The following is a 13,918-nucleotide window of genomic DNA, read 5'->3' on the forward strand; positions in this document are numbered from 1 at the left end:
GTCACGTGCAAGACACACTTCAATCATCACACTTCCCCAGAAATCCACAGCTCTTTACACAATTACCAGGAGAAGCGTTGGATTTGTTCTCTGGATGCCCAAGATGGGGTTTGATGCAAGCTAGTGCACGATGCCTTGAACTTCCATTGCCGTTCTCGCAGCCTCTGTCAGTTGTGCTTCGACACACTTCACCCTATCACTCCTTCTCAGAACTCCACGACCGCGATGCAGGATGACGAGGAGACCTTTTCACAAATATCCAAGATGATTTTTAATGCCAAGTAGCAACGATGAGTCGAGTTTCCACAGTCTCCTCCACGACGCAGCACCGTGATGTCCGGGAATTGAATTCATATCAAGACTGAAGAGCTCGCCCGTGAGTTCAAGAGACTCTAACGGCGGCAATTGGCAAAGAAAGCTTCTTGCAATGTCAAAGAATTCGTTCGTTTGTCGACGGTCAATATATCTGCCTGCGAGTCTCAACACCAACCTCTTCAACGACGGAAGGCTGGAATTTGCAGCCAAACATGCAAACGTATCTTGTGAAATGTATGACTCCAGCTTCAGCGTTTCTACAATTGAGAAGTCCGTGTGTGCCTTCCAGGTTTCGATTAGCTGTGGCTCGATCATCGCGTGACCGACATCTATCTCGAGACATCGCAGAGAGCCAGAAACTGGACGGGAGCTTTCTATCTGGTCGCTAGATGTAAGGCCCCTCCATGCCTTTGAACGGAGATAACTATCTAGATTTGCCTCCCAGTCTGCATGGAAGATTTGCAGTTCTTTCAAGTTAGGTGCTAGACCGCCTACCATGCTCTGCACTGCTTCATAGTTGAAGTTCGGGATATGCTTGGTGATATAGCCGTGTTGCATGTCGCATTCCACTCGAATGCTGGTCAGTGAGGGTGAGGTGGCAAGCATCAGTTCATATGGATCTGTAGAAGGAGCGTTAAGGCTGCGAAGCTTGAAGGTGTTGATGTGAAGCCTGCACCGGGGAAGGTATTTGTGCAATGCCTCGAGCAGACAGGGTGGAAACTGGCCAGGAAATCCGTATCTCAGATCCATGAGTGCAGGCAACTTCTTGAGAAGACTGGCAAGTGGCTTCCAGGCGTCGTTTGTCTTGTAGGTGGCCATGGCAGGCATGATATCTGACTTGAAAACATGCCGCTGGGGTCCATTGAACAAGCGGTTCTAGTATCCACGCTCCTCAGCGGTGATATTGATGTAGGGTCTTTGGTCTCTAGGATGAGATCCGTCGCTGTCATCCTGAGGCCAAGCGCAATCTATAATCAGACAATGTACACGGCCGAAGCTACGAGTGCGCTGCAGCATCTCATGACTTCGTTGAACATCGCCAGCGATATGGTTGAGAGACGAGACTCCAAATTTGATAGTTCGGAAGAGGAAAACTGTTGCGGCTGCATGAGAGGACTTGCTGGTACGTGCGAAGGCAGCAAGGCTCGAGGTGTGGTCGCGATCAAGGTAGTCGCAGACCCGAATCAGGACAGTGGAGGGTAGGTTGTCGAATGGAGGGCCCATCTTGGGATTTTGGATGAGATACGGAGTGGGAAGGGGGAAGGTGTATAGGAAATGAGTTTGGCGGGGGCGCATCGGGCCTGCAGATGACCCCGCATGGATGCGACAGGGGGGGGGGGGGGGGGTCACGTGAAGACACAAGGTAAGATTACTTTCGTCCTCCATGATCACTTCATAAAGTCGAAATAACCACCATATTTATGTATATTTGAAGTGATCTCAAGTCAGCACGATTGCGCGAAGTATCGTATTACACCCTGCAAGTTATTGAAACTTTGTGATGCGGGTTTGAAGTTTTGAAGTGTTCATGCCAGAGCTCGTCAACAGGTATGGCATCAAGATAACACCGTGTATAGTACGCCATTTAGCATAGTAGTTATAATGAGAGTATCGCGAAAAATCCAAGTTTCTCACTACTTAATAAGAATATGTCACAGATCACGACTATCAACAATTCTTTCCAGTCTTATATCGCTTCCGTGATCAACTGTTGCCTGCTAGAGTTGCGCCACGTGAGCGGGACGCCACCAAACGCACCATCCTCAGCCTTACGATCTTTCGAGAGCTTGTTTTCTTTCCCATCGATACATCAGATCCCTCACGAGCCGGGAACCTTCAACTTACCGTTCTACTTCATCCCTTAGAAGGAAGACACTCGACGCGCTTTGGAGTTCAAGGCACGACTCTCGACCCCGTGTGAAGGACCCAAGATGGCCGAGGACAGCAATCGCCGTAAGGCTGGGGGAATGAATGATTCATCAGATCGCGGTGATGCTAGAACTGGCGGTATTGGCTCTAACGACAAGATTGTCTCGGAATCTAGACACAAACAAGCCATTCCTCCAAACAGCCTGCAACGTGCCACCTCATGCGACTCAATGTTCCAGATTGGGCGGAGGAGACAGCCTCAGTCTTCTCTTTCTCCACTTGTGTCATGGGATGATACTAGCTTGATCAATAGGCACCATGTTGCTCCAATGTCTTATGTCGAGGATTCCGTGTCGATCCATCAGCCTGGCGCTGTTCTGACATCTCGTATCGATGATTCTGCGTCAACCCACAAGCCTCAGACTGCTCCAACATTTCGATCACGTTTTTCTACCTTGATCAGTCAACTTCGTGTTGCTCCAACATCGAATTTCGAAGATCTTTTGGCTGCTATACGGGAGAATCAGCGCAAGACAACCTTGTCTGGTGCTGCGTTGGAGGGGGAGGAGAATCGGCGTCAGATGGACAAAATCATGGCGGATCCAGCTCAGATGAGTGCAGCTCAGATGGGAATAATTATCAGACGAACCCAAAACATAAATGCTTTTGATGGCCCGAGGAGCAAAAAGCACAGTGATGCAGAGCAATTCTCGGGATTTTCTTCGCCAGCAGAGAGTGATTCGGAGGTCAATTTTGCAGAAAATCGTCTTCTACACCCCGATGAATATTTCCAGGAGCTTGATGATCTAGGTTCTGTGGTGTTCCAAAAATCAATGTTCCATTTCTACACGGTAAGTTGCAAATCATGAAATGCTGATAATATCGCTGAATGGCCACTAGGATGGAACAGTTGGCGCCCCATTCGATGGTACGATTCGCTTTAAAGCCTCATTTGTCGAAAATCTACCGTTTCAAAAGTTCTCTTACAATAATATACTTGACTTTTGTCTCAAGGTCGCAAGTTCGGCAAACGAAGATTCTGTCGGGACTATTTCAGGAGTTGGCGGACACTATACCAACCATCAAATGTATCATCGAGCAATCGAAGATTTGAACCACCTCATCGAATGTCGCAACATCATTTCCGCAGTCTGGGAAAGTCTTCAACAAATGAGATCTATTCATTACTGCGAGGAGTTTATCAGTCTGATTGTTCTCGACAGCACTCGGGCTGGTTTAGCCAGGCTCGTGAGGATCGAACGTAGCAGGATAGAACAACTAGCGTTAACGTTTGAGACATGTCTGTTCCAAGTCATGTCTCAGGATCCTGTCATGGTCTTGTTCGGCAATGTCTCTGAACTGTCGAAGGAGCTCACAATCGCGTGTCAAGAGCTGCTCCTTAAGCTCGATGTGATGATTCCAGGCGCTCATGACAGGAAAGATATTTGGCGGTGTGTAGTTCACGTTCTTGATATGGCAGTCCTCTCCTACACTGGTGCGCATACACAGTTCCTTGGCAGTCATACAATTACATCGGTATCACTCCCTGGCCCGTTCCAGGAAGTGCAGCGCTACAGATTCTGCCGAAGATCTTTTTCGTGCCTCGACGGGTTTCTAAGAGGACAGCAAGCGTGGGTACTTGAAGTGGTTCTGCCAGGGATATTTGAGGTCAACCCGCCCCTCTTGTCCCTGTTAACAGACGCCGAGACTTTTGGGGACATATGGGGTCCAATGTGGAAATCTTACGCTCTTGGTGAAGAAGAACGTATCGTTCAGTACAATGTTGGGAACGGGGTTATACTTCCTTGGAAGCCACAATCACCAACCTCATCCGAGGTTCGAAAGGGTGAAGTATTCTGTCACTGGATGGCGGACGAGGATCGTCGTGACGACGAGGGCTCTGCCGATTCAACCACTCTTCGCCCAAACGATACTCTGCTAATTGGAGCCCCTGTAACATTGGCAGTCAATGGCCAATGTGAATCCTCCTTCATTTATCAAAAACAAAGTTTGAGGGATTCTGGAGCTCTTTCAGAACCCGGAACAATAAGGAATGGAAGGATACTAAGTTCGGAGCTAGTTCGAGTGCAAGTTGGCGGAAGATATGCGAACTTTGAATACACTCGAAAACATAAAAGACGAGAACAAACGCTAAAGCAATGTTTGATCGAAGACTGGAAGCACAACTCTCAAAGCCGCAAGGTTAGACATCTGGAGTTCAAGCTGGGTCTAGAGGTTTCGACATGTACCCGTAACGCCCGCCGAGTCAGATTGATTGAGCTACTTGGCACACGGACAATGCGAAATCATTTGCAGAATGGATCTTTCCAATGGCACAGCAAAGACTGTGAAGAAAGCTTCTACTCAGCAATTCAGGACCAGGATTACACAGCCTTTCGTAAGTTGTATGACCAGTCCGAGCCTGAATGGCAAACAGATCTTTCAAATGCAATTGAGTATTGCTTGGACGCATTAAAAGACACTGGGAAAAACGAGAAAGACCTCGAAATGTTTTGGGCACCTGACGAGGAACCAGGCCTAAAAGTGACCTTGAAGTCCACTGAGCTTTCTTGGATTGGTTTCTTAGAAGAAACTGCAACGAGCGGGACACTGGCTGTACTAGAAGACCTGTGCCTGGAACTTTCGATTCTGGACATAGGGAAGAAGTGCCAAAACGCTCATTTTGACCCAAGACATATCGGCAGCAATACTTTTACCCCGGAACGAGCTTGCAAAGGCTCGATACTAGAAACTTCTGTGCAACTCAACCAGCTATATGTTCCTTCTTCTATTAGCGGGGCAAATGGCAGAAGGTTCGGCTATGATAGCTCGCCTCCGAAATATGATTACTTTTGGTCTCTGTCATCGCTAAAAGAGGGTGATAGTTTTAGCTTCGGCCAAAAGGGCTCTTTGGAAGTTATCACAGCATTAAATCAAGGCCAGATACTGGCAAAGTGGATCAAACCCAAGGTTATCTCCAAGGTACTCGGCAGCAGCCAAACGCCGAGAGAGCACTACGAATGCATACGAGACGAGAATGAGAAAACCAGCCCTGTACATTTTTTCATTCTCAGTAACGCTCCAAGCAAAGTATCCTCAGGGCAATATCTATACAGACCATCTTCTCACGCCAACTCGTCGTCAGTCGGGTCTGGGGGGAAAGAATATACTGTCGACTTTTCTAAGGATGGGCAACCTCGAACCGGAATCAATCAAACAGTTATCCCTCAAGACAGACCCGACGCACTGAGAGACATCTTCTACGGCGGGGAAATTACCAACTCGGATGCCCCTGAAAACATGAGTATGTCCGTCAATTGAATATCGGTCACAATCCTACCTTCAGCTCGTTAACTGAAAATAGACATGACTTCACTGCCTGATGCGACGTGACGAGAGAGATTAGTCGGGTAAGAGGACATGGAGGCGGACAAAGAAGTGAATGAGCCTGGACTGAGAAGATAGGTATCACGAAAGCGGCGTTTTGTTGTGGGCGAGGCTCGGTGATTCGGACAGATCCGTCAATGGCGCATAAAAGCACGCGGAATTTGTTGGTTACAGTTCACTCTTTTCTTACCCATTTCCTGTTTTTCTACATCCTCTTTCTTTTATCGTATAAAGTGGTCCTTTGCTTAGTATGAAATGTACCTTGGCTTGGCAGAATCAAACTCTGCTCACGCCAGCATTCCGTTAATTAATGAAAAGTTCAGCGGCGGCAATTTTGTTCAGTTGAAGAAGCTGCGTGTCAGGCGGGATCTAAAACCGGTTCCCGAGCCGACTTTGGATCCTTGCAAGCTTGACAAGGAGCCAGAACAGACCCCTTGATATAATATTACCAACCCTATTAATAGGTCAAAGGAGGTGGCTGTGTCCAAGGCAGCAGGTTTTATATATCTAAAGGCATAGGAAAATGTAATTAATTTCCAGGAGACGGGAAACGGGTCACTCTATAGACTCGGGCTGACTTAGTGCATGCGCAGGGTTCAGGGGGCAGCCCAAGTCAAAAGACGGAAATGGACTTTGGTGAGGTCAGATTTCGTCCCAGATTAATGGGGGAAGACGCCGCTCTCGCGGGCTACAGCGAATGGGCACGAGGGGTGGTAAAGCTTCTCTCGCCCCAGCTCTGGCCTATTTCCCGCAATCTATGAGCTAGTTACTATTCTTTCAGATATTTCTCAAGTGACGCTTCTAAGACAATCGACCCTTTAAGAATATGCGGGACTTCAATGTTTCGGGGCGGAGCGTCCGGTGCACGCCAGGCACTCGTAACTCCCTTACCTTACCTACCATTGTAACCCTCCTTGCAATCATGCGAAATACCGTAACGTTAGACCCTCTCAAATAAATCCAAACCTCCTGGACTTCCTTCTAAAGATACTACACATGAATATATAAAATGTGAGTCCTTCGACACTGACCGCACTGGGAAGACGCTCGGCACATTCATAATCACATGAACTCCATACCGTGAGTGTCTTGTGTCGCTGCAGGCAACATTCAGCCCACAATTTGGATCGGACCTCCCTCCCTACGGTTATCGTGGCATAAAGTCATGCGACTTCAGTGTATGTCCCCTGTGGTGCCTGTAGCTATAGCGCTTAGACGCTAGAACTTGGAGGTCTATGTGGCCAATTCCCTCGAAGCACCACCCATGACTGACTTCTACCCCCCTTTCTCCACCGCGAGATAGCAGCACTGAGCGGAGACGCGAACATATGTATACGCCGCTACCGAATCTGCTCCCGCCAAATGTTCATGAACTACCAGTTCGTACCTTCCACTAGTTTCCACTGGTGGTTCGTGAAAGCGACCTGGCCATACTAACGACCTGGCCAAGTATTTCACATAGTAATTTGTGTAGGAGGTACTTCTAACTAGCTGGTCTGTGCTGGTCTGCTACAAATTTAGCGAGGAACACCAATTTTGGGGGGTTGGCCAGGTCGCTAGTATGGCCAGGTCGCTAGTATGGCCAGGTCGCTTTCACGAACCACCAGTGGAAACTAGTGGAAGGTACGAACGGGTAGAGAGATTCGGCATTCCAACGAGGCCTCGAGAACCTCCTCAGCCTTCATTTGCCTCTACTTCTGGGCTAATTGGAGGCGCCGATTCGGGGATCAATGTCATTTTAAATATAACGCAGCTAGCATTCAAACAACAGGACCTTATAGGCCTTACAGTCCCTTTGTCAGGGGTAGAAAAGCGGATCGAGAGGATGGGTGGACTTCGTCGAGTACTGACTCGGGGAATGATGGTTCTTCCGTCGGAGTTAGTACCAAATATTTGAAGAGAAGTAAGAACGGGCGGGCAGGTAAGGAGAATAAAAAGAAAAGAATGGACGGATTTGGGGAGAGGAATTCAAGGCGGACAGATTTTATATAATTCCAAGACTAATTTTCGGAGATGATGTGGATTGTTCACCCAGATGAGATTGACAAATAAAATGACTGAATTGATTAATGAATCGTTGTTTCGATAGTAATTCGGCATTGGCCAAGGAATTGATTCAAGTACTAATTGAAGATATCTTCGGGATAGACCACTATGACGTGGTTTACGGAGCGATGATAGAGCAGGCTGGAGAAGCAAAAAGAGTTCAGGTTACTAAGTAATATCATTAGGGTATTTAAAAGCCAGGTATAGAGATGGGCTGAGATAAGAAAAGAAGGCAAGTGAGGGTTGCATTCGGTAAGTCAGTCCTGCTGCCTAGTTCTTATTCTTCCGGCTAAAAGCGGGTAATAGAAGCGTAAATACGGCGCCACTTTAGCGGTGAATACAAACCTTAAAAGAGAAGCTCGAGAATATAAGTAGTAGTGTCTGGCCTCTTTTTATATATCATTTTCTGCCACTAAAATCAAGATGTCCGTAACTCAAATCCGTCCTCAATATCCGTACTCCATTTCTCCTGCTCGAAGTCCAAACGATATCGATACTATCCGCAATCTCATCCTTACCTATAGCCAAAGCCAGGTACCAAAACAAATCCTAGTTCTTATATCAGAAGCAGCTTCTCTCCCTGGGCGTTACTTCCTACTATATGGAGAGATGCTTCTTACCCGTACCCCTGAACAGGCTCCAATCGGCTGGGTTGGGCTCCGTCCATTTCCCGAGATATCAGATTCCTAAGCTCCTGTATATAATACAGATATTTGCCAATTCAAACGACTATTTGTTCTAGAGGAGTATAGAGGGAAGGGAATTGGGAAGGCGCTGGTACAGGAAGTTATTAAGACGGCGAGAGAGAAGGGGTATAAGGAGATCAGGATTTCCGCCGAGATACAGCTGGAGAGGGAGATTGAGAGTTATAAGCGGTAGGGTTTTGTGGAGAGAGAGAAGTATTTTGAGGGTACTGAGCCGGATTTGGTGTTTTTGGCGCTTTAGCTGTAATTCTCTGTTTATTCACTTCTGTAGAAGATCCGCTGGAGTTGATCCAATGGTGTTATCCTCGAAAACTCGTAGGGGTAGATCTATTTCGAGAAAAATCATATTTACTTACGGGTAGCTTCGTATACTGAAGTACTCTGGCGCGAAATCGTTTGATACTGCAATATCTTGCAACAACTAACCACCAACCCTCACCTGACCAGCTCAGTCTATATTGGAGAATCCCTCTCTCAACGGCAATTATGGCTTTCTTGGCCCTTACTTAGAGTGCCAAGGGTGATGTATACTTGCCATCTTTTAAGTATCTCGAGATTGAGATACCTGCCATGATCTCAATCCGCAATATAGCGAGCGCCACCCGGCAGCTTGGCGACTTGATGTTGTATTATCCTTTATCTTCCCCAAGTACCGCGAATGAAGACAATACTCCTGAAGTATCTAAAGAGCATCCTACGAGTACGGCGCAATTCCTTTACAGCGAGATCCCTACTAGGGTCAAGTATGAAGTGAAGAGATCGAGTATTCCTGAAACCGACCGTGGACTGTTCGTATAAAACAAGACAGCAGAGGGAGAGATGATCTTCAGTATTGCGGAGCCAATATTCAATATAGTACGTACTATGCGCCAGCTTTTGTTTTAGGTGGATACTAATCTGGAGCAGGTTGAGGACGGTACTATGTCTTGCTGTAAGATATGTGATAATTGCATGTCCCGTAGCGTTATTTGGGGTGATAGGGGAAGAATGTATTTATATAGCGTTCTCGAAGATCCCAGCTTGAAGGTCAAGGTTTCTGAATGTACCGGATGCCACGTTCTCCATTACTATAGCAAGGCAAGTTTCAACTCATGTGACGATGCAAACATTTCCAAAACTGACTGAAATTGGTGTCTGCCCAGGTATATCGAGCGGAAACTTGGAATCATGATTACAAGTTCTAGTGTGGAATACTTGGCGCCTTTAATGACCTCACCAGAACCGAGGGTGATCTGATGGATGCGGTACTGACGGCTTATGCTTGGGACTTCCGTTGCTTGCTTTGTTTGCTGCTCCTCTACGCCAACTGCCAGATCTCACCAAATGAATGGGCTGGAATCCGTCTCTATATCGTCGTCTTGTTTCTACAGAGAAGAGTCCGTATACAATGGAGGAGGCGAAGGTCTTCGTACGTATACTGAAGTTAGCTACTGAATCAGACGTTAGCGAGGAGGAAATCTTGGAGCTGGTCTTTGGAGTTAGTTTCGATTCCTATATTGCGGGCAATTACTAACTGGTCGCGGATGCATCAAAATAAATTGGGCACTCGAACTCCCGTCATGAACTGCACCCGTGGAGTAGCTGATGCTACGCTTCCTTTCTTCGTTACGAAAGGAGTCTGTATCGATCCATTCCTGCCCTCGTAAACCACGACTGCGAGCCGAATGCGACTTGGGTTACCGAACGTAGAGGCGTCTTTGTTCGCGCACTGAAAGAAATCCCAGCAAATACCGAAATCACATCCTCATACCCGGGTGTCCATGGAGACCGCCAATCACGTCAGGAGAAGCTGCAAGCAGTCTGGGGCATCAGTTGCGCCTGCAATACTTGCAAGAAAGCTACACTGAGTCTGAATGGTGCCCTGCGTAAACGAATCATTTCGCTCGCTGGTCTTGGCTTGGAGAAATATCCGATGCGCGAACTACATACGCTAGTGCTGTACTGCTATATGCAGCAAAATGACTACACGGAGGCATTGAAGACAGCGCTCAAACTCCACTACCCAATTGATAAGAAGCAGATTCCAACAGTCTCCCCAACTGACCACTTGGGAATGGTTAGTGTGCTTGTGGGCGCTGTCAATATATCGTTCGAAGTTGACTGCAAGCCAATGCATAACGTCATGCCTCATTTGTATCATCATCAAAGAGAAAGTACATCGAGGGCATAGAAAAAGTGGGTCAGTTCCGATAATGCTGTGAGACGCGAGAAGGAGGTGTTCAAGGAAGATGGGAAAAAGGTCACTCGAGGATGCAAGAAGATCGAGGCTCTGATGGAGATTGGCACGATCAGAGAAGAGAGGCGGGCTTTCGCGGGGAAGATGAATACATTGATAAAGTGGGCTGGCTTCCTACCTTGGCGGAGAAAGATTTGCCTTACGCTGTGAAACTAAGAAGCACTGTTAGTACTTTCGCTATGGAGGTAGCCTAACAAGTGAATTCTTATGAGTAAAAAACCCTGCACCAAGGTGTACCAGCCATTAAATACCCTATAAATTATCATTTAAGGGCAAACTTCCTTAACTTCCTATGATATTAACCTCTAATAACCCTATTGAAGTTATCCCCGTAGTAATCTCTGACTTCCTACTCCAGCCCAAACGCCCGTAGACTTAATTCGATGAACCTTATTATACTCCATAACAGCCTCCACGAAGCACCCAAAGCAACACGCGCTTTCCCGTACAAACCCCTCCCCGCCCTGAAAACCTATCGCGATATTACTCTTCAACCAGTTATCCTGCAGTAACGCTATGTGCGGAAACGGTTCTTGAATGTCAGGATTCAGTAGTATCCGGGGAATAGTAGCGTAAGAGCTCATCGTCCATTTCATTGCTACATCGCTGAACGTATACGGGTGAACTTGGACTTGTTGTTCATCGTGGACATCGTGGGTGCAGCAAGGCCGTCGCGCTTGGATCAGTCCAAGGTAAATATCTGCAATACTCAAAGCGCGAATCGAGCCTTCGGTGCGGACAATCATCATCTGACTATACAGATCTCCGCCTCTAGGAAATATGGCGTATGTGATATCGCACGAGGACTTATCGTCTGAACCGCCAGAGACAAATTCTAGTTGGGGGCTTTCCTCGCCGTCATCATCTCCTGCAAGAGTATCTTCCGCTACAATCACGGCCCACTCGCTCTCCCGCGAGGTCAAAAGGGAGACCAGTAATGGCAGAAGTGCTAGTCGGAACCACGTTTCCCAATTTATACAGCGTAGTTGAATGAGCTCCACAAGGAACTGCATGGTGACTTTGATGAGACTGGAATAAGAGTCCTCGGCCCTCAAGTTTGAGATGTCTTTGGCCCCTGCAGCTTCTGCCAAGGCGTGTCCCATCAACAACATGATCTCTGTAAACATATGAGTTTGAAGACAACCATCATTAAGCCGATCATATTGCAGGGTCCTAAACTCTCTAAGGTTTTGCTCCTTATTCGAATTACAACCACATTCACAGCGGTTTCGGGCCACCGCCAGTGCGTCGTAAACATCCGGATACCGCAAGATTATCTCATGCGCTGGATATTCAACTCCCCCTCTCTTGATATTTTCCATATGATCAACGTCGTCCGGCCCAAACGCAAAAGGTACTATCTTGTCGTTCCCAAGGTTCTGTTGAAGAATGGTTGGACTTGTCCGCACCCACCACTTGAATTTTCTACCCTCCTTGACTTGAGGTTCAAAGCTGAGGGAAGGAAAGACTCCAGAGACTGTGGTATCAAACAGAGATGCAACAATTCGTTGTGCGGAGCTCAAAGCCATATTGAGCTCCTTCTTGTTCAGGGAGAGATAAGTTCCGCTGTGAGGGTTTGCGAATCTGTACAAAGGAATACGAGTTCCAGACGTAGAGCCTGGTCCCATATGACGGGCAAAACCGTTATTCCAAGATATCTTTGGGTCTATGTCGAATGTCGAGCCATAGCGTCCACCGATTCTAAAGCCCACGACATGATCCGCATCCCTACAAAGCCTTTCGGAATTTTCGGTAATGAGACACCCATTAACGGGGGTTTCAACAACGAAAAACGTGAGAATCTCGGGAGACGTGCCGAGAGCTTTATCGAAAACCAATTTCCCCTGCATGCTCACCACCAAAACGCCATTCCAATGATTGTAGATCCAACACAAGAGGTCAACCGCAAAGTACTTTACTTGAACGACGACATCTGAACCAATTCTTTCCTGGATATCATGAATAGTACGAGCGAGATCTGGGTGCTCCATACAATGCCCGACATACTTCTCAAAGACTTCCGGAAGGGGGCTGATTTCTAGTCCAGCGTTGACCGTATGCAAATGAATACTATCTGTCATCTTCTGAACCACGGCCTGAATCTGAGCTGTGGCGAAAAATAGTCTCGATGCGCGATGCTCGTTGGGATATGCATTCATCAAGAAAATATCAATGAACGTTTTCTCAGCAGCTTTTGACGGGTGATATTTCAAAATCACAGCCTCGGTCGTTGCTACCCAGCGTAGTTCCTTATCTCGAAGGATGGTACTGCCCAAAGCGCCTGGCATGACAAGACGGAGGCCGAAGAGCTTGCTTGCATTGACCTGGAGTTGAGCGAGAATCGCCTGACCATTGGGATTCGGATGTGCGAAATTCTGGTAAGCCCGCATAGTCTGGAGAAATGCCTCTTCGTTAAGACGTTCTCGAGCCAGCCATTTCACCACTTGTATTCCTGCAGTGGTTCCTGCTTCGGCTACGAGACTGATGAGATCTAGACCCCCGGATTTGCCAATGGCGGTGGTGAGATCCATGGCTCGAGCGGCGGCAGCCATCTGTGCGGCTTGTAAAGATGTGCCTGACATTCTGAGTACCTTTCAAGAAAGAAGATTCTAAAAAGAGATGAAATCAGGAATTTCGGGGAAGATTGGGAACTGGGTTAAGAAAAATTCGCCAGGCTTTTTGGGATCAGGCTGGGAGAATGAAAACACTGAGACATTCGGGTGGTTATGGGGGCACCTGTTAAGGCTGTGTAACAGAAGCGACGGGAAAATGTAAAACGAACCCCCCCCACCCCCCCCCGGGTGTCGATTGGGGGCCGGACTAACCCCAAAGCAGAGAGAGGAACACCAAAAAATCTAGTTTCCATTTAAGTTTAATTTACTGTAACAAAGAATTATTGATTTTACATTTTGCTGTGGGGGGGGGGTGGGGGGCCCACAGCTAATATACTTAGTCACCTAAAATCTCAAAATTATTACGGATTAATCAACGAACATGAATGAATTCAGAAAGAGAGCTTAGTCTAAAGGATTATATCCATATTCCTTCAAATATATATTCTCGAGATTAAACCCCGCACCTTGTCCGCTCCGCTATTAACGCGTGCTCCATTTAATCAAGGTCCGCGAACTAGCGATTTAAAAGTCCGAGAGTATCACGGAATTTTTAAGGCTGAAAGGAATGGAAGAAATTTAAAAGAATTTAGATGATTAATAATATATTATTTTTGAAGTATAGGATAATCGAATATTAGACCGAAAGATATTATACCCGAAGCGACAAGCCACAATCATCGGGGAGAGGACGTGTAGTGCGATGGTTGGTTACGAGCCTGCCAAGATAAGTCTGTGCGCTTCAGGCT

General features: G+C 47.1%; 6 protein-coding genes across 6 annotated transcripts; 4 read left to right on the forward strand and 2 right to left on the reverse strand.

The window, feature by feature from the left end:
* Nucleotides 1-64: 64 nt before the first annotated feature.
* On the reverse strand, nt 65-1,564 carry K444DRAFT_613398 (uncharacterized protein). Its single transcript, XM_024880344.1, has one exon. The coding sequence runs from the start codon at nt 1,141-1,143 to the stop codon at nt 250-252; it is 894 nt and encodes a 297-aa protein (XP_024736337.1). The 5' UTR covers nt 1,144-1,564; the 3' UTR covers nt 65-249.
* A 682-nt stretch (nt 1,565-2,246) lies between these two features.
* K444DRAFT_630214 (uncharacterized protein) lies at nt 2,247-5,505 on the forward strand (the record flags this gene model as incomplete). Its single annotated transcript, XM_024883169.1, has 3 exons — nt 2,247-3,035; nt 3,085-4,582; nt 4,622-5,505. 3 exons carry the CDS (start codon nt 2,247-2,249, stop codon nt 5,503-5,505), a joined length of 3,171 nt encoding a protein of 1,056 aa, XP_024736338.1.
* Nucleotides 5,506-7,977: 2,472 nt separating this feature from the next.
* Nucleotides 7,978-8,464, forward strand: K444DRAFT_411752 (uncharacterized protein). Its single transcript, XM_024872616.1, has one exon. It carries the CDS (start codon nt 8,041-8,043, stop codon nt 8,305-8,307), a length of 267 nt encoding a protein of 88 aa, XP_024736339.1. The 5' UTR covers nt 7,978-8,040; the 3' UTR covers nt 8,308-8,464.
* K444DRAFT_530081 (uncharacterized protein) lies at nt 8,338-8,496 on the forward strand (the record flags this gene model as incomplete). Its single annotated transcript, XM_024874873.1, has 1 exon — nt 8,338-8,496. A coding segment is annotated over one exon (159 nt), but the record flags the coding sequence as incomplete, so codon positions are not given.
* Nucleotides 8,497-9,708: 1,212 nt separating this feature from the next.
* Nucleotides 9,709-10,707, forward strand: K444DRAFT_630215 (uncharacterized protein; the record flags this gene model as incomplete). Its single annotated transcript, XM_024883170.1, has 4 exons — nt 9,709-9,729; nt 9,768-9,798; nt 10,046-10,377; nt 10,492-10,707. 4 exons carry the CDS (start codon nt 9,709-9,711, stop codon nt 10,705-10,707), a joined length of 600 nt encoding a protein of 199 aa, XP_024736341.1.
* Nucleotides 10,708-12,404: 1,697 nt separating this feature from the next.
* K444DRAFT_530140 (uncharacterized protein) lies at nt 12,405-13,139 on the reverse strand (the record flags this gene model as incomplete). The annotated part of the gene is made up of 1 exon (XM_024874878.1): nt 12,405-13,139. A coding segment is annotated over one exon (735 nt), but the record flags the coding sequence as incomplete, so codon positions are not given.
* Between the last annotated feature and the right edge of the window lie 779 nt (nt 13,140-13,918).

This window comes from Hyaloscypha bicolor, assembly GCF_002865645.1.
Source record: "Hyaloscypha bicolor E unplaced genomic scaffold K444scaffold_86, whole genome shotgun sequence".
In the NCBI taxonomy this organism is placed as follows: domain Eukaryota; kingdom Fungi; phylum Ascomycota; class Leotiomycetes; order Helotiales; family Hyaloscyphaceae; genus Hyaloscypha; species Hyaloscypha bicolor.

Coding starts and splice junctions, on each gene's coding strand:
- K444DRAFT_613398 (XM_024880344.1), bottom strand. CDS start 1,143: ATGCCTGCCATGGCCACCTACAAGACAAACGACGCCTGGAAGCCACTT.
- K444DRAFT_411752 (XM_024872616.1), top strand. CDS start 8,041: ATGTCCGTAACTCAAATCCGTCCTCAATATCCGTACTCCATTTCTCCT.